The following is a 24,379-nucleotide window of genomic DNA, read 5'->3' on the forward strand; positions in this document are numbered from 1 at the left end:
ACTGTAACAAGGGGGCGCTATAATAACTATGTATAATACATCAGTGAACACTACAGAGACCTCTCCCAACATCTATTTATACCCAGGACTATAACAAGGGCGCGCTCTAATAACTATGTATAGATATATCAGTGGACAATACAGAGACCTCACCCATCATCTATTTATACCCAAGACTGTAACAAGGGACTGCTATAATAACTATGTATAGATATATCAGGGGTCAGTACAGAGATCTCTCCCATCATCTATTTATACCCAGGACTGTAACAAGGGGGTGCTCTAATAACTATGTATAGATATATCAGGGGTCAGTACAGAGATCTCTCCCATCATCTATTTATACCCAGGACTGTAACAAGGGCGCGCTCTAATAACTATGTATAGATATATCAGTGGACAATACAGAGACCTCACCCATCATCTATTTATACCCAAGACTGTAACAAGGGACTGCTATAATAACTATGTATAGATATATCTGGGGTCAGTACAGAGATCTCTCCCAACATCTATTTATACCCAGGACTATAACAAGGGCGCGCTCTAATAACTATGTATAGATATATCAGTGGACAATACAGAGACCTCACCCATCATCTATTTATACCCAAGACTGTAACAAGGGACTGCTATAATAACTATGTATAGTTATATCTGGGGTCAGTACAGAGATCTCTCCCATCATCTATTTATACTCAGGACTGTAACAAGGGGGTGCTCTAATAACTATGTATAGATATATCAGTGGTCAGTACAGAGATCTCTCCCATCATATATTATACCCAGGACTGTAACAAGGGAGCGCTCTAATAACTATGTATAGATATATCAGGGGACAATACAGAGATCTCTCCCATCATCTATAATACCCAGGACTGTAACAAGGGAACGCTCTAATGACTATGTATAGATATATCAGGGGTCAGTACACAGATCTCTCCCGTCATCTATGATACCCAGAACTGTAACAAGGGGGGGCTCTAATAACTATGTATAGCTATATCACGGGTCAGTACAGAGATCTCTCCCATCATCTATTATACCCATAACTGTAACAAGGGGGCGCTCTAATAACTATGTATAGATATATAAGGGGTCAGTACAGAGATCTCCCCCATCATCTAATATATTCAGAACTGTAACAAGGGGGCGCTCTAATAACTATGTATAGATATATCAGGGGACAATACAGAGATCTCTCCCACCATCTATTTATAGCCAGAACTGTGACAGTAACAAGGGGGCGCTCTATAGAGGAAAGAAAGTTTCAACACAACATAGAAGTGTGTTCTTTACTGTAAGAGCAGTAAGACTATGGAACCCTCTGCCTGAGGACATGGTGATGGCGAAAATAATAAAAGAGTATAAGAGGGACCTGGACGCCTTTCTTGAGTGATACAATATTATATGTTATATCCTGATTACTCAGAAGCGTTGGTGATCTGGAGATTATTCTGACTGCCAGATTGGAGTTGGGAAGGAATATTTTTCCCCTAAATGGGGTAAACTGTCTTCCCGCATTTGGATTACAAATCCCACAGGAGTTTTTACCTGGAGATCTGAGTGACAAGTCTTGCCAGAGTTTATTACTGTTCACCAAGAAAGATCATTCAGGAGTCCAGGACAGCTGGGTGGCTGCACCCGTGCCGGCTATAATGGCTTTCCTAGTAACTGATATTTCAGTCTCTGTTTTCATTACATCAAACATTTCAGGCGGTTTCATCAGCTCCCCGCTGGGCGCCTTGTCACTTCCTCTGCAGGTGTGCGGTCAACGCCCTGCGCTCCTCTCTAATATCATCAGTCAGTATTTAAAGTGATACACACATAATATTATAGTACTGCAAACATGTACAGAAGCCTTTATAAGAGTCCAACCCCTGACAGTCACTACAGCTGATGGACCTGCCAGGACTAGTGTGAGAATCAGAGCTCTTCATGTGGAAGTCTGATCATATAGAAATATTGCCCCACCCGCTGCCATCCTGAAAATGTGAACAGGGTGTAAAGGCTGATTTACACGCAACGATTATCACTCAAAATTCGTCCAAACTATGGCTTTTGAGCAATAGCCGTTGCGTGTAAATGTGTGCCCATCGTGCACTCTTAGTCCATCGCTGACTTCAGGTCAGCATGAAATCTGTCATTCTTGATAAGAGCGAGGGTAAGCCGTGTTCTCCGCGGGCAGCGCTAATAGCATTGTATGCAGCCGGCAGCCCGCGGGAGAACAAAAGCGATGTATTTAGAGAACAGATCACCCGCTGTTCTCTAAATACATGGAAATGAAGCTAGTTAGCTACTAATTAGTAATGCAAAATGATCGCTCAAAACTGTCAGTTTCTGCCAAATTTTGAGCGATCATCTTTGCGTGTAAATGGACACTCAGAGCCCAGGGTCCAGGACAGGAGTACGATCTGTGTGGCTATTATGTTGATCCCATTCAGTATTGTCTACACTGGATACATTGTAACAAACAGCCGTGTTAGTGCCAAACAGTTTTAGCCTCTGAATACAAATACTGATTGTTTCCTTTCACTGACAGCAAGAAGAGATAGTAAAAAGGTTTAGGAAATGAAAGGCAAAGACCATGAGGAAGTTGCAGAACTTTATTGAGAAAAGAGTGGGCGACCACTAAAATTAACTAACAGCTCCATTTATGGCGGGCTGCAAAACCAGCAGATTGCTGAGAGTACTAGCTGTCTGAACACCACTACTCAGACTTTTGTGACATCTATAGCTATAACTCTGTAACTATCCCTTTAAGGGTCAGGAAGGGTATTGTTTCTTTTTAGGAAGAGCACCTAGAAAGTGTGAGGAGACGTATAGGGCCATTCATGCTCCATCCCTTTAAGGGCGCAAAGCTGTCACTGAGCTTTTTCTTATAGGCGGCTGCTCAGACATCAGCAGGCTGGAGATGACCGGCTGCTAGGTATGATCTGAGTGCTTTCTAGCGCTGTATGCGCTCTCATGGTCCATTCTCCCTCCATGTCTAACCCTTAAGTACATGAAGATGTTGCCACCTAGTGGTGAGACTACAACAGTGCAGTCAGAGGTCTGCCACAATGTAGGTGTAATAATGAGTCTGACCAGCAGAGGGAACCCTGTTCTAATAGAAACTTCTCTAAAGTTGAATCCTTCTGGAAGTTTACTGTCTATAAGGCCCCGTCCACACTGTTATATGGTTAGCATTTTGACTAGAAATGGATGAAAATGTAGAATTTAATGAACCTATAGGCTGTAGTGGGTTAAACGTAGTCAAACAAGACATATGTTTGACCCCGTTTATCAAGGCATATATTTCTGTGCATTTTTTTTTTGTGAAATTAAAAAGGATAACCTATTGCGCTTCTCTAGTAGTCCCATTTTGCTCAATATAGTAATAGCGGGCATATTCTGCTCCCATATACTAATAGTGCCCTGTACACTAATACCGTGTTTTCCTGAAAATAGGTCCTACCCCGATAGTAAGACCTATCGGGTTTTCGGGGGAGGCTTGAAATATAAGGCCTCCCCCGAAAAAAAATCAATACTCACCCGGTTCATGGCATCCAGATGATCCACGGCGTCCCAATGGTCTCCGGCGGCAAACGGCTGAGTCCTCTCCGTCTGCCTGCTCAGCGTCTTCTGGTGATGAGACTTTGAATACCCCACCTCCAGCAGAGCGAGCCCTGTGATTGGCTAATCTCAGAACCGGCAGCCAATCACAGCTGGTGCTCGATGAGCCAATCACAGCCATTCAGTGATGTCATCACTGAATGGCTGTGATTGGCTCATCAAGAGCCGTCTGTGATTGGCTGCTGGTGCTGAGATTAGCCAATCACAGCGCTTGCTTTGCTGGAGGCGGGGTATTCAAAGCCCCGTCACCAGAAAGAAGTTGAGCAGGCAGACGGGGAGGGCACTTGTTGCAGCGCTGCCACGGACCAGGTAAGTATAAGCCCCCCCCCCCCCCCCCCAAAAAAAATAAAACACTGTGCCCTTTTGGGGGGCAAAAAAGAATATAAGACAGTGTCTTATTTTAGGGGAAACACGGTAGCACCTCATTTGTGATCCATACACTAATAGGACTGAATGTTGTGCTCTCATACAGCAATATTGATCCCAAGAACAGTTAATACCCCCATATGGTGATAGTGCTCCCATATGCTACGGGTGACTTTACATGTGGCAGATTTAGTGTAGATTCACAGCAAAACCTGCAGCCCATTTACCACTGCAGATTTCTGTACGGATCCACACCAGAATCCACATCAGACTCTGCACCATTTGTCATGGATTTTGACACAGATCTACACCAGATTTCCATCTTTCAATTGGAGAGGTGAAGCCTGCTGCAAATCTGTGTCTGTCTCAGCACCAAATAGATTTTGACACAGAATTTGATATGAATTTTAGTACAGATTTTTTTGCTAGAAAATCAACACTACATTCGCTCTGTGTGATTGTATCCTAATAGTGCCTCCATTGTACACCATACACAAATAGTGCCTCAATTGTGCCTTATACACTAATAGTGCCTCCATTGTACACCATACACAAATAGTGCCTCAATTGTGCCTTATACACTAATAGTGCCTCCATTGTACACCATACACGAAGAGTGCCTCAATTGTGCCTTATACACTAATAGTGCCTCCATTGTACACCATACACAAATAGTGCCTCAATTGTGCCTTATACACTAATAGTGCCTCCATTGTACACCATACACGAAGAGTGCCTCAATTGTGCCTTATACACTAATAGTGCCTCCATTGTACACCATACACAAATAGTGCCTCAATTGTGCCTTATACACTAATAGTGCCTCCATTGTGCCCAATATACTAATAGTGCCTCCATTGTACACCATACACTAACAATTGCCTCAATTCTGCCTTATACACTAATTGTGCCTCCATTGTACACCATACACAAATAGTGCCTCAATTGTGCCTTATACACTAATAGTGCCTCAATTGTGCCTTATACACTAATAGTGCCTCCATTGTGCCCAATATACTAATAGTGCCTCCATTGTACACCATACACTAAAAATTGCCTCAATTCTGCCTTATACACTAATTGTGCCTCCATTGTACACCATACACGAATAGTGCCTCAATTGTGCCTACTATACTAATAGTGCCTCCATAGTACGCTATACACTACTAGTGTCTCAATTGTGCCTTATACACTATTAGTGCCTCCATTGTGCCTAATATACTAATAGCACTTCCATTGTACACCATACACTAATAGTGCCTCAATTGTGCCTACTATACTAATAGTGCCTCCATAGTACGCTATACACTACTAGTGTCTCAATTGTGCCTTATACACTATTAGTGCCTCCATTGTGCCCAATATACTAACAGTGCCTCCATTTGTAGTAGAAATGATGATTAATTAGTGTAAAATGTCTATTGATTTGTATAAACTAGATGTATTACACAGCTGTAGTGATTTGACTCTGCAGTGTGCTATAACAGAAGTCCAAAGTAAAGTTCCAATGCAGCCACTCTAGAGTTAAATTATACAGGTATACAGTGAAACTGAAAGTAATGCTGGGTTTCTCTTCCGTCCTCCCCCTCCCCCACCTCAACTTCTGAGACAAAGGAGCTGGTCTTTGCCTGATGACATGTTGAGGAGACAAAGGCTAGTCTGTACACAGGGCCTGAGGAGGCGGGGGTTTATAGCTTAACCAATAAAAATAAATATGCATTATGTATGTCATATGTTATATGCCCATAAAGGACAGGTACTATGTGTTTTAATAAAAGAAGCTCTGGGGTTGTTTTTTTCCCAGAACTCTCAGTAAGCTTCACACTGGACACGTGTCTCAGTCTGAATTGTTATTACGCGCATACCTCAGAGTTTTGCAATTAGGAAGCCACAAAATGCCTCACACCCTGCTGGAGAAATTCATATCCAAAACAGTGGCGTCCCGTTGGTGGGCTCTGGAAAATACAGAGATTGGCAGATAACGCGCAGAATTCAGGGGCCCGAAAATCTACAGAGCATGGTAAGATGGCTTTACGTTAATCTACCTGTGTGAACTGACCTCCAACTGTTATTCTGCCTATCCCTAGGCCAGACTGCTGGCAATCACCAAAAGGCAGGTAATTTGCCCACCAATTCAGGACAGGATTGAATGAGCAGGCAGAGTAGAATTCGGCATAGATCGAGGTTGTCCAGGGATTCCAGAGAATAGGGAACAAAGCGAGCAAAGATGAGGGGCATAGAGCATGTGATTTAGTTGCTGAAAGAAAGGAACAGAGTATGTTGGGTTGTAGACAGAGAACTCAGAAAAGTTTTGAGAGATAAGAAGGGGGCCCTGGCAGACAGAGAGGTGCTTCAGGCTGCTGAAGGATGGTAGAGAGTAGCAAAAGGGATTCACGAGCAGAATTCGGTGGAGGAGGAGGTGAGAGGGTAGTGGGGATGTGTATTATCTGTATCATAAACAATGTAATGCCTTTGTGTCGACTACAGGCCCTCCCTATGATGGCGGCCATGTTTGCAATGTTCAAAATCCCACATGGTGTGAAGTCACTTCCTCCCATGTGCTCACTTCCAGGGTGTGTGACATCACTTCCAGCCCCTCCCATCCAGGACAGGGCTAAGCCACGCCCCTTCCTCCTCCAGCAGCCATCTTGCCTTACCCAGAAGCTTTGTAGCCCCAAGCCCTGCCGCTTCCTCCTCTGGCGGCCATCTTGCTACACTCGGGAGGCCTAATTCCCCAACGCCACTGTATCCAGAGCTAACATCATCATTGTCTGAAGTAAGGTCTTGTTTGACCAGACTTTATTACACTCCAAGATGTGGCCACTTTGGGTGTGATAAGTTCAGGGAAACAAACCTTTGTTCCTTGCAAAGATGCAGCTTAGGACGTAGTAGATGACTAAGCTGGTTTATAGTGTATAGAATATTGGAGTTGATGCATGGAGGACTGAGGCCAGGGACCCATGAGCAGGGTATGCCCTCTCATGGTGTGTTCCTAGGGGCTCTCTGTTTTCCACTGCCTACTTCTCCAGTGGATGTTCAGACAGATGATGTTAAGGAAGGCTCCTACAGATGGAATAATATCCCTACAGACATCCAGGAATTTTTTTCACGCAATTTGCCAAATTAGTCTTGGTTTTTATGTGAGAAAGTGGGACTTGATTGCTCAGAGTAGGATATCAATTCATCAGCATTCTTTAGTTTTTTCCTTATGTTTTTGTATATTCTAGTGTCAGTCTTCACTGAAACTATAATTTTATTTAGACAGGATAATCAAAGTCAAACAGTGTAATTCCCTGAATGCCATTTCGACTGGGTGGCTGCTAATAGGTTTTTTTCCCCCTCTCCCAGTATATTACACAACACGCCTCCACTCTGTTGCTTGTGTTGCGCCCTCTTGTGTTAGAAATGCTAACTGAAACAAAAAAAAAAAAACACAAGGATATTTTCGCTCAGATTTTGCTCCATACAATGTCACCTTGACCTACAATGTGCTTGTTTTTGTGCCTCCTGGCATTTCTTTTCAACGTTGTACTACCTTGAACTCGGCCACTCTTTTTTTTCAATTGAGTATCCCGGTTCAAAAGGCATAGGTATCTAGGCCATAGGTGATCTACGTATTGTAGATCCGCTATTGTTTTTGTTTTTTTTTGTTTTTTAAAAGGAAAAAAAAATTTCTACAAGATTCTGATCTATTTGAAATAGAACATCAACATGATTATTTATTACTGATGCAGCAAGAAACTGCAGATATGCAAACAGTTACTGGAACCCCCTGTTGACAATGCATATTTTGAGCTTTTTGTAGATGGTACCAGGGTGAGGATTGACGACTCCACATCGGATATGCAGTGGTCACACAGCAAGATGCACCTAGTAAAAGCAGCAATGACGTCGACGCTTAAATGAGGACAGGTGACTCCTGGGTTCTCTGTAGCTGCTGCATCATTTGTCCAGTCTTGCATGATCTATGCCATAGGCGAGTCAGGACAGAAGGTAAAGGTGCCCCAAAGACACTTGCTTAGACCACTCTACCCATTTCAGGGATTGCAAATTGACTACAATCAGCTCCCACCCGTTGGGAAGTATGAATATGTGCTTGTTGTTGTTAATGTCTTTTCAGGTTGGAGGCCTACCCTGTTACCAAGGTAAACGAGTAGGTAACCACAAAGTAGCTCATGAATTAGGTAATCTGCAAATATGGGGTACCAGAAGTGATTGTGTCAGACAGATGGGACAAACTTCGTAGGTGAAATAATGCAACACATCATGTCTGCTCTGGGTGTATCCCAGGCCTTTTATATACCCTGCCGCCCATAGAGTAGTGGAAAGGTGCAGAGACTTAATGGCAGGCTAAAGAGAAAGATGCTTAAAATAACGCAGGAAATAGGGCTACCCTGGCCAGACTGTCTCCCAATAGCCCTATCGATATACACCCAGGGGGATCATGCACTATCTCCCTAGGAGATCCTGTTTGGGTCAACTGCAAGCCTAGGTTGCTACTATGGCCAGTAGTTACAATTACAATCTGATTTGTTGACTAAGTACGTGATTCCCTTTGTTAAAGCACTAACCAAAGTCTATGCACAGGTGTTCTCTTAAAGACCCAGAGGCAGACACCAGGACACATATCTTGCAGCCTGGAGATTGGGTGTATGTCAAGAAGTTCCTCAAGAAGCACCTTCTTGAGCCTTGATTTGATGGTCCCTACCAGGTGCTTCTGACTACTGCCACAGCTGTGAAACTAGCCGGAAGACCCACTTGGATCCACGCTTCACACTTCTGCTGTATTATCCCCTGTGTCCAGAAGACCTGTGAAACTGCTGCTGAAAAAGCCGCTCCCACGATGAGTTTGCTGGATGCATCTCCAGAAGGAGTGGACAAATCCTACACCCCCTTGAAGACCCTAATCCCAACCTACAATGCGCTCCAGTTCTAGGGCCAGATCACCCTCCTTGGGATTACGAGTCGGTGACTATGGGGGATCCAGACTAGCTGTGATCCAGTCGCAAGGGCTGTGAAGAACTTGTGGTTGGCTCAGAGAGCTTGCCTTGGTTTGCTCGAAGGGCCTTCCTAGATTTGGGTTACCGAGGAGGGTCAACTGGAGAGGACTGTGAAAATTACCAGGGAATGTTAAAGAATAGACATTTCAAGGGGGGATTGTAGTAGAAATGATGATTAATTAGCGTGAATTGTCAATTGATTTGTATAAACTAGATGTATTACACAGTTGTAGTGATTTGACCCTGCAGTGTGCTATAACAGTAGTCCAATGTAAAGTTCCAATGCAGCCACTCTAGGGTTAAATTACATAGTTATGCAGTGAAACTGAAAGTAATGTTGGGTTTCTCTTCAGTCCTCCCCCACCCCCACCTCAACCTCTGAGACAAAGGAACTGGTCTTTGCCTGACCACATGTTGAGGAGACAAAGGCTAGTCTGTACACAGGGCCTGAGGAGGCAGGGGGGGGGGGGGAGGAGATTCTTTATAGCTTAACCAATAAAAATACCTATACATTATGTATGTCATATGTTATACGCCCATAAAGAGCAGGTATTATGTAATTTAATAAAATAAGCTCTGGGATTGTTTTTTGCCAGAACTTTCTGTAAGCTTCACACTGGACACGTGTCTCAGTCTGAGTTCTTATTACGCACGTATATCAGAGTTTTGCAATTAGGAAGCTAAAGAATACCTCACACCCTGCTGGAGAAATTCATATCCAAAACACATTGTACACCATAGACTAATAGTGCTTCAATTGTTCCCTATACACCAATAGTGCTTCCGTTGTGCTCCATACAGTAATATTGCCTCAATTCTGCCCCTTACACTAACAGTACCTCTATTGTGCCCCACACACTAATAGTGATTGCATTGTATCCCATAAACTAACAGTGCCTGAATTGTACCCCATGCACTAATTGTGCCTCCATCGTGCCCCATGTACTAATAGTACTTCTACTGTACCCCATATACTAACAGTGTCTCAATTGTGCCCTATGCATTGATAGTGTCTCTGTTGTATCCCATACACTAATGATGCTTTAATTTTGCTCTATACACTAATATGGCCTTTATTGTGCCCCATACACTAATAGTGCTTCCACTGTGCCCCACATACTAATATTGCCTCTACTGTACCCTATAGACTAGCAGTTCCTCAATTGAGCCCCATACATTAATAGTGCCAATGTTTTATCCCATACACTAACAATGCCTTCATTTTGCCCCACACACTATCACTGCTTCAATTTTGCCCCATACACCATTAGTGTCTCAATTATGCCTCATTCACCAATAGTGCCTCTATTGTACTCCCTTACACTAATAGTGCCTCTATTGTATCCAACACTAACAGTGCCTCAATTATGCTCCATATACTAATAGTGCCTCTTTTGTATCACATGCAGTAACAGTGCCTGAATTATGCTGCATACACGAATAGTGCCTGAATTGGGCCCAATATACTAATAGTGCCTTTATTGTATCCCATACACAAATAGTGCCTACATTGTGCCCCATACACTAATATTGCCTCAATTGTACCCCATACACTAATAGAGCTTCAATTGTGGCCTATACACTAATAGTGCTTCAGTTGTGCCCCATACACTGACAGTGCCTCAATTGTGCCCCATACACTAATAGTGCTTCAATTATGCCACATACACCAATAGTGCCTCCATTGTGCCCCATATACTAATAGTGCCTCTACTGTGCCTATATACTAACAGCACCTTAATTGTGCCCCATATATTACTAGTGCCTCTGTTGTATCACATACACTAACAATGCCTTCATTTTCATAGAATGGTAGAGTTGGAAGGGACCTCCAGGGTCATCGGGTCCAACCCCCTGCTCAGTGCAGGATTCACTAAATCATCCCAGAGAGATGTCTGTCCAGCCTTTGTTTGAACACTTCCATTGTTGGAGAACTCACCACCTCCCGTGGTAACCTGTTCCACTCATTGATCCCCCTCACTGTCTAATATCTGATCTGTGTCTCCTCCCTTTCAGTTTCATCCCATTGCTTCTAGTCTTTCCTTGTGCAGATGAGAATAGGGCTGATCCCTCTGCACTGTGACAGCCCTTAAGATATTTGTAGACAGCTATTAAGTCTCCTCTCAGCATTCTTTTTTGCAAGCTAAACATTCCCAGATCCATTAACCGTTCCTCATAGGACATGATTTGCAGACCACTCGCCATCTTGGTAACTCTTCTCTGAACTTGCTCCAGTTTGTCTATGTCCTTTTTAAAGTGGGGTGTCCAGAACTGGACACAGTAATCCAGATGAGGTCTGCCCCAAACACTAAAAGTGCCTCTATTGCGCCCCATATACTAGTAGTACCTCTATTGTATCACATATACTAGCAATGCCTGAATTGTGCCCCATACACTAATAGTTCCTCCATTATGCTCCATATGTTAATAGTGCCTCTACTTTACCCTATACACTAACAATGCCTTAAGTGTGCCCTATACACTAATAGTGCCTCTATTGTATTACATACTCTAACAGTGCCTGAATACTAATAGTGCCTCTATTGTATCACATACACTAACAGTGCTTGAATTGTGCCCCACACACTAATGGTGCCTCCATTGTACCCCATATACTAATAGTGCCTCTACTGTACCTTATATACTAGCAATTTCTCAAATGAGCCCCATACATTAATAGTGCCTATGGGGTATCCCATACACTTACAATGCCTTAATTTTGCCCCATACACTAATAGTGCCTCCATTGTGCCCAATATACAAATAGTGACTCTATTGTATCACATACAGTAACAGTGCCTGAATTGTGTCCCATACGTGAATAGTGCCTCCATTGTGCCCAATATACTAATGGTGCCTTTATTGTATCACATACACAAATAACGCTTACATTGTGCCCCATACACTAATATTGCCTCAATTGTGCCCCATATAGTAATAATGCTTCAATTGTGCCCCATACACCAATGGTGACTCCACTGTGCCCCATATAGTAATAGTGCCTCTACTGTACCTATATACTAACTGCGCCTTAATAGTGCATTATATAATAATACATTACTAATGCCTCTGTTGTATTGCATACACTAACAATAGCTTCATTTCGCCCCATACAATAAAAGTGCCTCTCTTGTGCCCCATATACTAATAGTCCCTCTATTGTATCACATATACTAACAGTGCCTGAATTGTGCCCTATATACTAATAGGGCCTCCATTGTGCTCCATATATTAATCGTGCCTATACTTTACCTTATACACTAACAATGCCATAATTGTGCCCTATACATTAATAGTTCATCAATTGTATCACATACTCTAACAGTGCCTGAATACTAATAGTGCCTCTATAGTATCACATACACTAATAGTGCTTGAACTGTGCCCCACACACTAAAGGTTCTGCCATTGTGCTCCATATACTAATAGTGCCTCTACTATACCCTATATACTAGCAGTTTCTCAAATGAGCCCCATACATTAATAGTGCCTACGTGGTATCCAATACACTAACAATGCCTTAATTTTGCCCCGTACACTATTAGTGCCTCAATTGTGCCCCATACACTAATAGTGCCTCTATTGTATCCAGCACACTAACAGTGCCTCATTTATGCTCTATATTCTAGTAATGTCTCTATTGTATCACATACGGTAACAGTGCCTGAATTGTGCCCCATACACTAATAGTGCCTTCACTGTGCCCTATACACTAATAGTGACTCTATTGTAACCCCATTCACTATCAGTGCCTCAAATGTGCTCCATACACTAATAGTGCCTTCACTGTGCCCCATACACCAATGGTGTCTTGATTATGCCCCATATACTAATAGTGCCTTTGTTGTATGATATACACTAACAATGCCTTAATTTTGCCCTCACTGGCTACACCCACTCAGTTTTCAACTGGATTTGCATCCTGAAGGCATGAATCCAGTTGTAAAAGGAACATTTATCCAATAATCTGAACAGACCATGACTGTGATAATTATGCCATGCCTATTAATTTGCCTTAGATCCTCTACCAAAATAACCTTCTGAGTAAACGCCAGTGTAAGAAAGTAGTCCTAATAGTGCATGTCCAAGAATGTGGACAAATTACCAAGTAATCATACTCTGACAAACAAGAGTCATGTGGGGAAATACGGTAGCGGGCGTTATATATAGAGAATTACGAAATCATATACCAGATGTATACAGGAGACCTAAGAGACAGAAAGAAAGATCACTGTCCAGGGTGCTGAAAGCCAGAAAGTAAAGTAATATACAAAAACATAAAGGGGAGGAGCAAGTGCAGTTTTATAGTACTGTAGTGATATTCTTGTACATAGGGGGCAGTATTACAGTAGGTATATTATTGTACATAGGGAGCAGTATTATAGTAGTTGTATTCTTGTACATAGGTACAGTATTATAGTAGTTATATTCTTGTACATAGGAGTCAGTAATATAGTAGTTATATTCTTGTACATAGGGGGCAGTATTATAGTAGGTATATTCTTGTACATAGGGGGCAGTATTATAGTAGTTATATTCTTGTACATACGAGTCAGTAATATAGTAGTTATATTCTTGTACATAGGGGGCAGTATTATAGTAGGTATATTCTTGTACATAGGAGGCAGTATTATAGTAGTTATACTCTTGTACACAGCAGGCAGTATTATAGTAGTTATATTCGTATACATACTGGGCAGTACTATAGTAGTTATATTCTTGTATATAGGATGCAGTATTATAGTAGTGATATTCTTGTACATAGGGGGAAATATTATAGTAGGTATATTATTGTACATAGGGGGCAGTATTACAGTAGTTATATACTTGTACATAGGGGGCAGTATTATAGTAGTTATATTCTTGTATATAGGAGGCAGTATTATAGTAGTGATATTCTTGTACATAGGGGGCAATATTATAGTAGGTATATTATTGTACATAGGGGGCAGTATTACAGTAGTTATATACTTGTACATAGGGGGTAGTATTATAGTAGTTATATTCTTGTATATAGGAGGCAGTATTATAGTATATTCTTGTACGTAGGGAGCAGTATTATAGTAGTTATATTCTTCTACATAGGGAGCAGTATTATAGTAGTTATATTCTTGTACATAGGGGCAGTATTATAGTAGTTATATTCTTGTACATAGGGGGCAGTATTATAGTAGTTATAGTCTTGTACATGGGGAGCAGTATTATAGTAGTTATATTCTTGTACATAGGGGGCAGTATTATAGTAGTTATATTCTTGTACATAGGGGGCAGTATTATAGTAGTTATATTCTTGTACATAGGGGGTAGTATTATAGTAGTTATATTCTTGTACATAGGGGGCAGTATTATAGTAGTTATATTCTTGTACATAGGGGGGAGTATTATAGTAGTTATATTCTTGTACATAGTTGGCAGTATTATAGTAGTTATATTCTTGTACATAGTTGGCAGTATTATAGTAGTTATATTCTTGCACATAGGAGTAGTATTATAGTAGTTATATTCTTGTACATAGGAGGCAGTATTATAGTAGTTATATTCTTGTACATAGGAGGCTGCATTATAGTAGTTATATTCTTGTACATAGGGGGCAGTATTATAGTAGTTATATTCTTGTACATAGGGGGCAGTATTATAGTAGTTATATTCTTGTACATAGGGGGCAGTATTATAGTAGTTATATTCTTGTACATAGGGGGCAGTATTATAGTAGTTATATTCTTGTACATAGGCGGCAGTAATATAGTCGTTATATTCTTGTACATAGGGGCAGTATTATAGTAGTTATATTCTTGTACATAGGGGCCAGTATTATAGTAGTTATATTCTTGTACATAGGGAGCAGTATTATAGTAGTTATATTCTTGTACATAGTGGCAGTATTATAGTAGTTATATTCTTGCACATAGGGAGCAGTATTATAGTAGTTATAGTCTTGTACATAGGGGCAGTATTATAGTAGTTATATTCTTGTACGTAGGGGGCAGTATTATAGTAGTTATATTCTTGTACATAGGGGCAGTATTATAGTAGTTATATTCTTGTACATAGGAGCAGTATTATAGTAGTTATATTCTTGTACATAGAGGGCAGTATTATAGTAGTTATTTACTTGTACATAGGGGGCAGTATTATAGTAGTTATATTCTTGTACATAGGGGGCAGTATTATAGTAGTTATATTCTTGTACATAGGAGGCAGTATTATAGTAGTTATATACTTGTACATAGAGGGCAGTATTATAGTAGTTATTTACTTGTACATAGGAGTCAGTATTATAGTAGTTATATTCTTGTACATAGGAGGCAGTATTATAGTAGTTATATTCTTGTACATAGGAGCAGTATTATAGTAGTTATATTCTTGTACATAGAGGGCAGTATTATAGTAGTTATTTACTTGTACATAGGGGGCAGTATTATAGTAGTTATATTCTTGTACATAGGAGGCAGTATTATAGTAGTTATATTCTTGTACATAGGGGGCAGTATTATAGTAGTTATATTCTTGTACATAGGGAGCAGTATTATAGTAGTTATATTCTTGTACATAGGAGCAGTATTATAGTAGTTATATTCTTGTACATAGGGGGCAGTATTATAGTAGTTATATTCTTGTACATAGGGGGCAGTATTATAGTAGTTATATTCTTGTACATAGGGGGCAGTATTATAGTAGTTATATTCTTGTACATAGGATCAGTATTATAGTAGTTATATTCTTGTACATAGGAGCAGTATTATAGTAGTTATATTCTTGTACATAGGGGGCAGTATTATAGTAGTTATATTCATGTACATAGGGCGCAGTATTATAGTAGTTATACTCTTTATTACTATAAAAGTCATTACTTTTATAATGTTAAAGACTGATTAAAGACTTATCTGCCCCCTTCCTAAATTATCGTTGTGCCACCAGACACCTTAATTGTGACATTTCTGTTTGTCTTACTTGACCTACAGGTTATTTTATTACTTGATGACATCATCCTTTCCTGATTCCAGTTTACTAGGTTATAATTTCTCCCACATGACATCACATCTTCTTTGCTACATTGGTTGAGCTACAGTGAGGGTGATGCATTACACCCTCCCCAAGGTGTACCCCCTGCTCTGTACAAGGTATACTGTACATACTGTGGACTCATATGTTCTATGTGACCATGCCTCTTCCCTTAGTCCCCTGCCACCCTATACACTGTGGATGCACTGTGTGGTTAGACTGGCAGCAGCTGGCATTGCATATAGTGTTGTTTATACCAGAGAGGCAGCAATGTCATATGATTCCAGCTGCCCTAGAAACAGCAGAGCCATTCTGCCAACCAAGAGGCTTAGTCAGGCTACACAGAGTAGAGCAGCAGCAGCAGCCTCCCTCTATACTGAGGTCCCCCTCATTAAGGAAGACCCCCAGCCCCTCTGGTCCCCCCATTATGTCATCCTCCTCCTGTGCTCCCCCTCCTTCCTAGCATCTTGCTGTGTCTCCCTCCTCTCCTGATCACTCCTTCCCCCTCCCTTCCCAGCCCTCACTCCTCCTCTCCCTCCCCATCATCCTCGGTACCGCATTGCTGTGGTGCAGGGGTGACTGCATTGCGCTGGGGCCGTCAATAGGTGGACCCCCTCCTGGAGAAATAAAACTGGCTGATCTGGAGCCGGCAGCCCCTGCTGTCTGAGAGCTCAGCCACAGGTAAGAGCTCCCCACTTGCAGCCTGCAGCCCCCCATAACTACCCCCTCTGCTGCTTCCATCCTATGATGCTTCCCCATCCTCTTCTTTCACCCCCTTTTCTGTAGTGCCTATAAGTTGTGAGCTCCCCTTTATTGTTCCCCCCTTGTTACCTGTCTTGCAAGACCTTTATCCCCTTCCTCTTACCTGGAAGCCCCCCTTTCCTATAGTGCATTAACCTCTGCAGCCCCTCAATAACTTTTAGCTCTTCACCCCCTTTCTATACTTCTTTCAGCCCTTTCTATTGCCACCCCTTATCACACCTGTCTCGCTGAGTCCCCTTGTCAGTCCTCCCCTCCCCTCTTTCTGCGTTGGAGCCCCCCTTGTATTTGTGGGTGCGTGGGGGAGGTGGGGGCAGATTTTTATGGGGGGGGCTAGATGTTTTGTCCCTGTATGGAGGATGTGGGACATCTGCAAAAGGGACATTTTATCTGTGGCGTAATGTAAAATCCATCAAAGGCAAGAAGAGAGAAGAGGGAGGGAGCAACCGGGGAATAGAGGACACATAAAGCTACAGGATATATACACACAGATGTAGCAGAGCTAATTTGTTATTGTTTTCGTCTAGTATATATGGATACATAGTGTTCAGGGTAAACATTCAAATATTGATATTATCATAATGCATGTTAGATGCAGCAGAGCTGAGTTTGTCATTTAGCACAATATATGGTTAGTATTCAACATGGTGTGTTATCTGTGGTTTTACATAGGACTGCAAATAATCCTCCTACTATCACTATGCATAAAAGCAGCGGTGAAATGACTAATTCGGCTCTGCTACATCTGTCATAGATAGATAACCATACGTAAAGAGCACTCAGTGGAGCACCCATGACTAAAGTGATAGATTAGTCCTTGAGTTGCCATCCCAGACCAAGAGTGTTCCGCCAGTTGATCATCGATTGACTGTATCTGGGCAGAAAACACTCCAAAGTGGCATGTACATGGCAGCTGTGACACAAATTAGAATACGCCAGATACAGATGTATTAGAGCTGAGTTTGTCAGCACAACTTCGAGCTATATTGTAAAATGTTTCCTTCTGTCTTACATAGGACTGCACAATTCAGCTCTGTAGAAGAGCTGAGTTTGTCAGCATAACCCCTAGTTATATTGCAGTATGATGTTTTACACAGGACTGCACAATTAAGTTCTATAGTAGCATTGAGTTTGTCAATATAACTCCTAGTTATATTGCAATGTATTTTCTGCTGTTTTCAATAGAACAGCACAATTCAGCTCTGCTACATCTGCAGTTGACCCAAATTTGTGTCAGTATGGACAGATGCAGGAGGGTTTTTCATCCAGGTCTTGGCTCCCTTTGGATATAGAAGTCCTTCACTCCTGTCCCCTGCTGATCCATTCTGCTGTAACATAAACCGCCCGCCTCCTCCACCCCCTGCTACCTGGCACCCATCCGCTTTCAGGCTGTCCTTGGTATTGTGTATCTGATCTGGGCGAGGGCACTCGTGTTATCATGCACTCATTGATCTGCAACATAGAAATCGTCTAATGCCCTATTAGATGCCAGGGAATAGCAGAGGGGCAGTGGTGGTACTAGGGAATGTCTGAGACATCAATTAAGACCAGAATTTGTGACTCAGCTTTCTGGACTACTAAAAAGCAAATCCGCTACTGGAGGGCGTAGGTGACACCATGTCACTATACACATTTGCCATTCAGGAATCCAGAAAAGCGGAGTGACAGACAACCATTATAGGGGGTTTCCTGGACTTCATTGGTGATGACCTCAGCACAGGTCATCTCTATCAAATCGGTGGGGGTCTGCCACCCAGGACCACTGCAGATCAGCTTTTTAAAGAGGGTGCTGGGGTGAGCTCTGCCATTTATTCACTGCATACCCCCCCCCCCCCCCCATACATTGTATAGAGGCTCAATCCTATTCACTTGTGATGAATGAACATGGCATCACTGGCATGAGAAGAGGCCGCAGTGCCCGCCCGAGCGCCACAGTCTCTTCAAACAGCTTATCGGTGGGGGTTTTAAATGGCAGATCCCCCACAATCTGATATTGATGGCCTTTCCTGATTATAGATCATCAATATTGGAGTCCAGGTAAACCCTTTTAAAGACGTTGTAAACTGTTGATGGCCTATCCTAAGGGTAGTAGATTGGCGGTGGTCCATTGTTTGGGAACCCTGCCAATATATCTGTCCACCGAGCTGGTGTATTCGTGGACTGAGCTGATTTCTGCAGGAAGCAGACAGCTCTGTTCTTACTGTAGTGGACAGACTTGGTATTGCAGGCCAAGTACTGGCAGCCATGTTGATTTTCACCCAGCTTTACACAAAAAACTACTAATTAATAAAGTACAAGTTTTGTATTTTTAGCATTTTTAGTACATGGACAGATAAGGATTTCTAGGCACATCACTCGGGTATGAGGCAGGTTGTGCCTCATACCTCAGTGACTTTGTAAACTGTTGATGGCCTATCCTAAGGGTAGTAGATTGGCGGTGGTCCATTGTTTGGGAACCCTGCCAATATATCTGTCCACCGAGCTGGTGTATTCGTGGACTGAGCTGATTTCTGCAGGAAGCAGACAGCTCTGTTCTTACTGTAGTGGACAGACTTGGTATTGCAGGCCAAGTACTGGCAGCCATGTTGATTTTCACCCAGCTTTACACAAAAAACTACTAATTAATAAAGTACAAGTTTTGTATTTTTAGCATTTTTAGTACATGGACAGATAAGGATTTCTAGGCACATCACTCGGGTATGAGGCAGGTTGTGCCTCATACCTCAGTGACTTCACACATGGTCTGATAACTTCTATCTTTCCTTCAGATACCCTCACCCACCAGTGAGCATAACCCCCAAGAGGATGGGGAAGGAGAAGACTCACATCAATATCGTGGTCATCGGCCACGTAGATTCTGGCAAATCCACCACCACCGGCCACCTGATCTACAAATGTGGAGGCATCGACAAGAGGACTATTGAGAAGTTTGAGAAGGAGGCGGCTGAGGTGAGTGCCAATAATAAATTATGTTCATATCTTAGTATCTATGGAAAGAAGTCCTTTAATCCGGCATTACCAGGGTCCGAAATATTCTGGATTATGAGATGGGTTTAGAAAAGTTGCTTTGCCTTCATTTTATGAATGGAACTTGGGATCATGCAGAGCATCAGTGATGTTGTCCATAGCAAGAGAACATGTTTGCTGATATTGATTGGTTTCCATGGGCAACATAAATTTGTTACATAGAAGCAGATTTTGTATAGCGGCAACAATTGGCTACCTGAGGACATTGTACAGGGTCCGTGGTGGTCTGTGGAGGTCCCTGGGCAAGTGCCATTTTTCTGCCCCAAATGATACATTGCCCAAGTTCCTTTATGGCACAAGAGGGGCAAATTATGAGCCAATGCCTCATTAGAAAAGGATCTAAGTAGGAGGTACAGGTAGGTAAGTGTCCTCTGCAGGATAGATGGTATATTTCCTGGTGTCCAAGGATTTGGGAGTCCTATGGTGTCCAGTGCACAGTGATGAGGTTGGACCCTCATGCTGGAGGCCACAAGTTTGGGAGACTACTGAACCATTGCCCTGGTGGCTGAGCTATAATCCAATGTTTGAAGACAGTGAACAGTGTCCTATCATGATCTGTGGAGGTCACTGGCCGAACCCCATTTTTCTGACCAAATGATACGTTGCAGTGTGATGGCAGTATGATGATTGCAACATCACAAGCAAATTATGAGCACCTGCCTCATTAGAAAAGGGTTTGAGGGGAGTACAGGTAGGTAGGAGACCACTGGAGGATAGATGACATATTTCCTGGTCTACAAGGAGTTGAGGATACAATGTTGTCCAGTGCATGGTGATGAGGTTGGACCCACATGGTGGAGGCCACAAGTTCTGGAAACCCCAACTATATTGCCCCTCATGGCTGGGCTTTAAACCCCTACTTGAAGACATTGAACAGGTTCCTGTCATGATTTGTGGAAGTCTGTAGGCAAATCCCAAGTTCTACTATGGCAGTATGATAATTGCCACAGCAGGGGCAAATTATGAACCCCTGCCTTACTAGGAAAGGGTCTACGGGGATAGTAGGTTAGTTTTCACTGGAGGATAAGTAGTATCTTTCCCAGTGTCAAAGGAATTGAGGGTCCTTTGTTGTCCAGTGCACAGTGATGAGGTTGAATCTTAATGGTGAAGGCCAGAAGTTTTGGAGACCATGGCACCATTACCCCTGGTGCCCAAGCCTTAATCCAGCCTTCAAAGGATCCTCGCCATCTATGTAGACTCCCATTACTCAAGATGAAGAATGTTAAAATAATTCTTGTAAGGACTGATTTATGGATATGGGATGGTGGGTGAGGATATAACAAGAGGAACCCCTCAAACGATGATGATGGGAGCCAACTTCAACTTGCTGACATAGAATACCATTTTTTCTAAAAAGCCCCTTTAAGAGGAGTCTTTAAGAATGCTTTAGTCAATCTATGGGGTGCAGTATGCCACATGAGCAGTTGTACCTGGATAAGCATTGGACTGGATTACTTTGTCCCCAAGGGATTGGACCCCTACTAATAAGGCTGTAAATGTTTGATTAATTGGGTTTTGAACCCCCAAACCCCTTATATACAAAAGTATCTGTAGTAGTCATCTAGACAGTCTGAAGTGCCACAGAATGTAACTGGGGGCTACTTATGCCCCCCAAATGTGATGGCAAATATAACTAGTGATGCAATGACCTGTCACTCAAACATTTCACTGCCATTCAGAAGTCTTTAAAAGCTTGATGACCCCTGGAAACTCCGCATCTATTGAGCTACGGACAGGAGAGAATGACTCAGGGATTTAGATTCCCCCCATCTCACGCTCTGGGAGTTGAGAAAGATGCAAGATTAGACTAGGGGGTATTATAATCCTGTGCAGAGCGGCAGCGGGGGTCCAGAATGATCTGCTGCTCCGTTTTGCACGGAGCTGAATCGAGAGGCTCCATCGAGACCCAGATGGTGACAGCTCATAGGGATCTCTGTAGAGATGGAGCCCTGAGATGATGATCAGGAGCAGCTGAGGATGGAGGCCGCAGAGAACGCCACCTCTGCCAGAGTTTAATTATAGCTGATCTGAGCTGGCAGGCTCCATTTTCTATGTGCAAGCAGAGGGCACGCCGTCCTATCAGGAACACACAGCTGGGAAATGGAGACGCTCTATCAGAGCAGGCATGGGGGTATAACCACCACCCTTAACCCATTACCACCCAAAGACAATGCACAATTAATGGAGAGATTCTCATCAGGCCCAGCGCATCTTAAATTATGTTCATCATGCCGGTATATTTGGCAGTAGAGGCTACAGAAGCGTTAAACCTAATGGCAAGACTATCATATCCTGAATGTTACTATTATACCCTTACTTGTAGCCATCATGCCCTAACTGTAACTGGTATACGTTTACTGTAGCCATCATATACTGATTGCAACCATCATAGCTTCACTGTAAGCATCATACCCTGACTGTAACTGTAATATATTTACTGTATCCATGATGTCCTCACTGAGACCGTCATACCCTGACTGTGACCATCATACCCTTACTGAGACCATCATACCCTGACTGTAACCATCATACCCTCACTAGGACCATCATACCCTGACTGAGAACATTATACCCCGACTGTGACCATCATACCCTGACTGAGACCATCATACCCTGACTGTAACCATCATACCCTCACTAGGACCATCATACCCTGACTGAGAACATTATACCGATTGTGATTATCATACCCTGACTGTAGCTATCATACCCTAACTGAGACCATTATACTCTGACTGTAACCATCGTACCCTCACTGAGACCATCATACCCTGACTAAGAACATTATACCCAGACTGTGACCATCATACCCTTACTGAGACCATCATACTCTGACTGAGACCATCATACCCTGACTGTGACCATTATACCCTGACTGTAGCCATCATACCCCGACTGTGACCATCATGCCCTAGCTGTAGCCATCATACCCTGACTGTAACCGTAATATATTTACTGTATCCATGGTGTCCTCACTGAGACCGTCATACCCCGACTATAACCATCCTTCCCTCACTGAGACAATCATACCCTTACTGAGACAATCATACACTGACTGTAACCATCATACACTGACTGTAACCATCATACACTGACTGTAACCATTATACCCTGACTGAGAACATTATACCCCGACTGTGACCATCATACCCTTACTGAGACCATTATACTCTAACTGAGACCATTATACTGTGACTGAGATCATCATACCCCCACTGTAACCATTAGGTTCTGATTGTATCCATCCTACCCACTGTAACCAATATACCTACACTGTAATCTTCACACCTGAACTGTAACTATCAGGTTATCACTGTAACCATAATAATTATTGTAACCATCATACCTGAGTGTAGCCATCGTGCACCCACCGTAATCATCAGACCATGACTGTAACCATCATGCCTTGACTATAATCACCATGCCCTCATTATATCTTTCATGCCCTAACTGTACCCATCATTGTGTCATTATAACTATCATACCTGACTGTATCTATCATGCCCTCATTGTATCCATCATGTCCTTTCTATAACTATCAGACTATGAATGTAGCTAGCAAGCCTTCACTGTCACCATCATACCCTGAGTGTGTCCATCCATCATGCACTGACTCTATCAATCATACCATACCCTCACTTTAACCATCAGGACCTCACTGTAACCAGAATACATTTACTGTAACTATCATACCATGAATATAGCCTTCATGCCCCACCATCATCATCATGCCCTGACTATACCCATCATGCTCTAACTGTATCCAGCATACCCTGACTACAGCCGTCATACCCTGTAACCATCATGCCCTAACTGTAGCCATCCTGACCCTCACTGTAACCTTCATGTACTGACTGTACTCATCATACCCTTGTGGAGAGGTGGGATAACCCTTCCGTTACCACCAAAGTGTCCAGTAGATGTTGCCCCTTACATATCTTTGTAGTTTCCTATATTTACATTAACTACAGGGTGGTCCAAAGGTGTGGAGACATCTGAATAAATGCAAAACAGTGGTTGGGAACACCATCCTGTATATGCCATGTTACTAAGGGAAAGGGGGTCAATCTGGGAGGGGTGGTATTCAACATGGTGGCCATTTTGAAAGCCTTCATCTTGGAACCAAGCCAATGTTTTCAAATGGGAGGGGGTGCATGTGACATATGTATCTGCTAGAGAATTCGATGAGGAATCCAAATCTGTGCTTATCCATGATGTACCTTAATTCCTGCCAAAGTTATTAACACTTTTTTGTGACTTGGAACATAACGATGATCCATTACAGGATATACTCGATTCATCAAGGTTATCCTCTTCTCCAATTCATGATACTCTAAAGCAACACCTCGGCAGAAATATTTGCACAGGCAACAAGGATCGGCTGTTGTATGCGCACTACACTCTGGATTTTCACTGTGTAAACCCTGGAGTTGACATTACCCCACAGTTAGACGTTCAAGTGGGTGAGATCTGGCGAGCGCAGGGGCCACTCCACTGGACCATGACTGCTGATCCAAAAACGCGCGGTCATCATGTCCATAATGTGTGTGTGTGGGGTGGGGGATGGCACTATCCTGCTGGAAGAGCACTGGGAATATGTTGTCTTCATT

At 42.6% G+C, this 24,379-nt stretch overlaps 1 protein-coding gene and 1 long non-coding RNA gene across 2 annotated transcripts in view; both read left to right on the top strand.

The window, feature by feature from the left end:
* Window positions 1–5,358: 5,358 nt before the first annotated feature.
* LOC136587540 (uncharacterized) lies at window positions 5,359–9,427 on the top strand. The gene is made up of 3 exons (XR_010787471.1): window positions 5,359–6,001; window positions 7,787–7,974; window positions 8,569–9,427. It is a non-coding gene; the product is annotated as an uncharacterized lncRNA (long non-coding RNA).
* A 7,086-nt stretch (window positions 9,428–16,513) lies between these two features.
* The window catches only part of EEF1A2 (eukaryotic translation elongation factor 1 alpha 2), a 31,409-nt gene continuing 23,543 nt past the window's right edge, over window positions 16,514–24,379 (top strand). The window contains exons 1-2 of the mRNA XM_066586567.1: window positions 16,514–16,664; window positions 19,511–19,691. Coding sequence (XP_066442664.1) covers window positions 19,548–19,691 — 144 coding nt within the window. The 5' untranslated portion in view covers window positions 16,514–16,664; window positions 19,511–19,547. The remainder of the gene's footprint in view (window positions 16,665–19,510; window positions 19,692–24,379) is intronic.

The sequence above is a fragment of the Eleutherodactylus coqui genome, chromosome 13 (genome assembly GCF_035609145.1).
Source record: "Eleutherodactylus coqui strain aEleCoq1 chromosome 13, aEleCoq1.hap1, whole genome shotgun sequence".
In the NCBI taxonomy this organism is placed as follows: domain Eukaryota; kingdom Metazoa; phylum Chordata; class Amphibia; order Anura; family Eleutherodactylidae; genus Eleutherodactylus; species Eleutherodactylus coqui.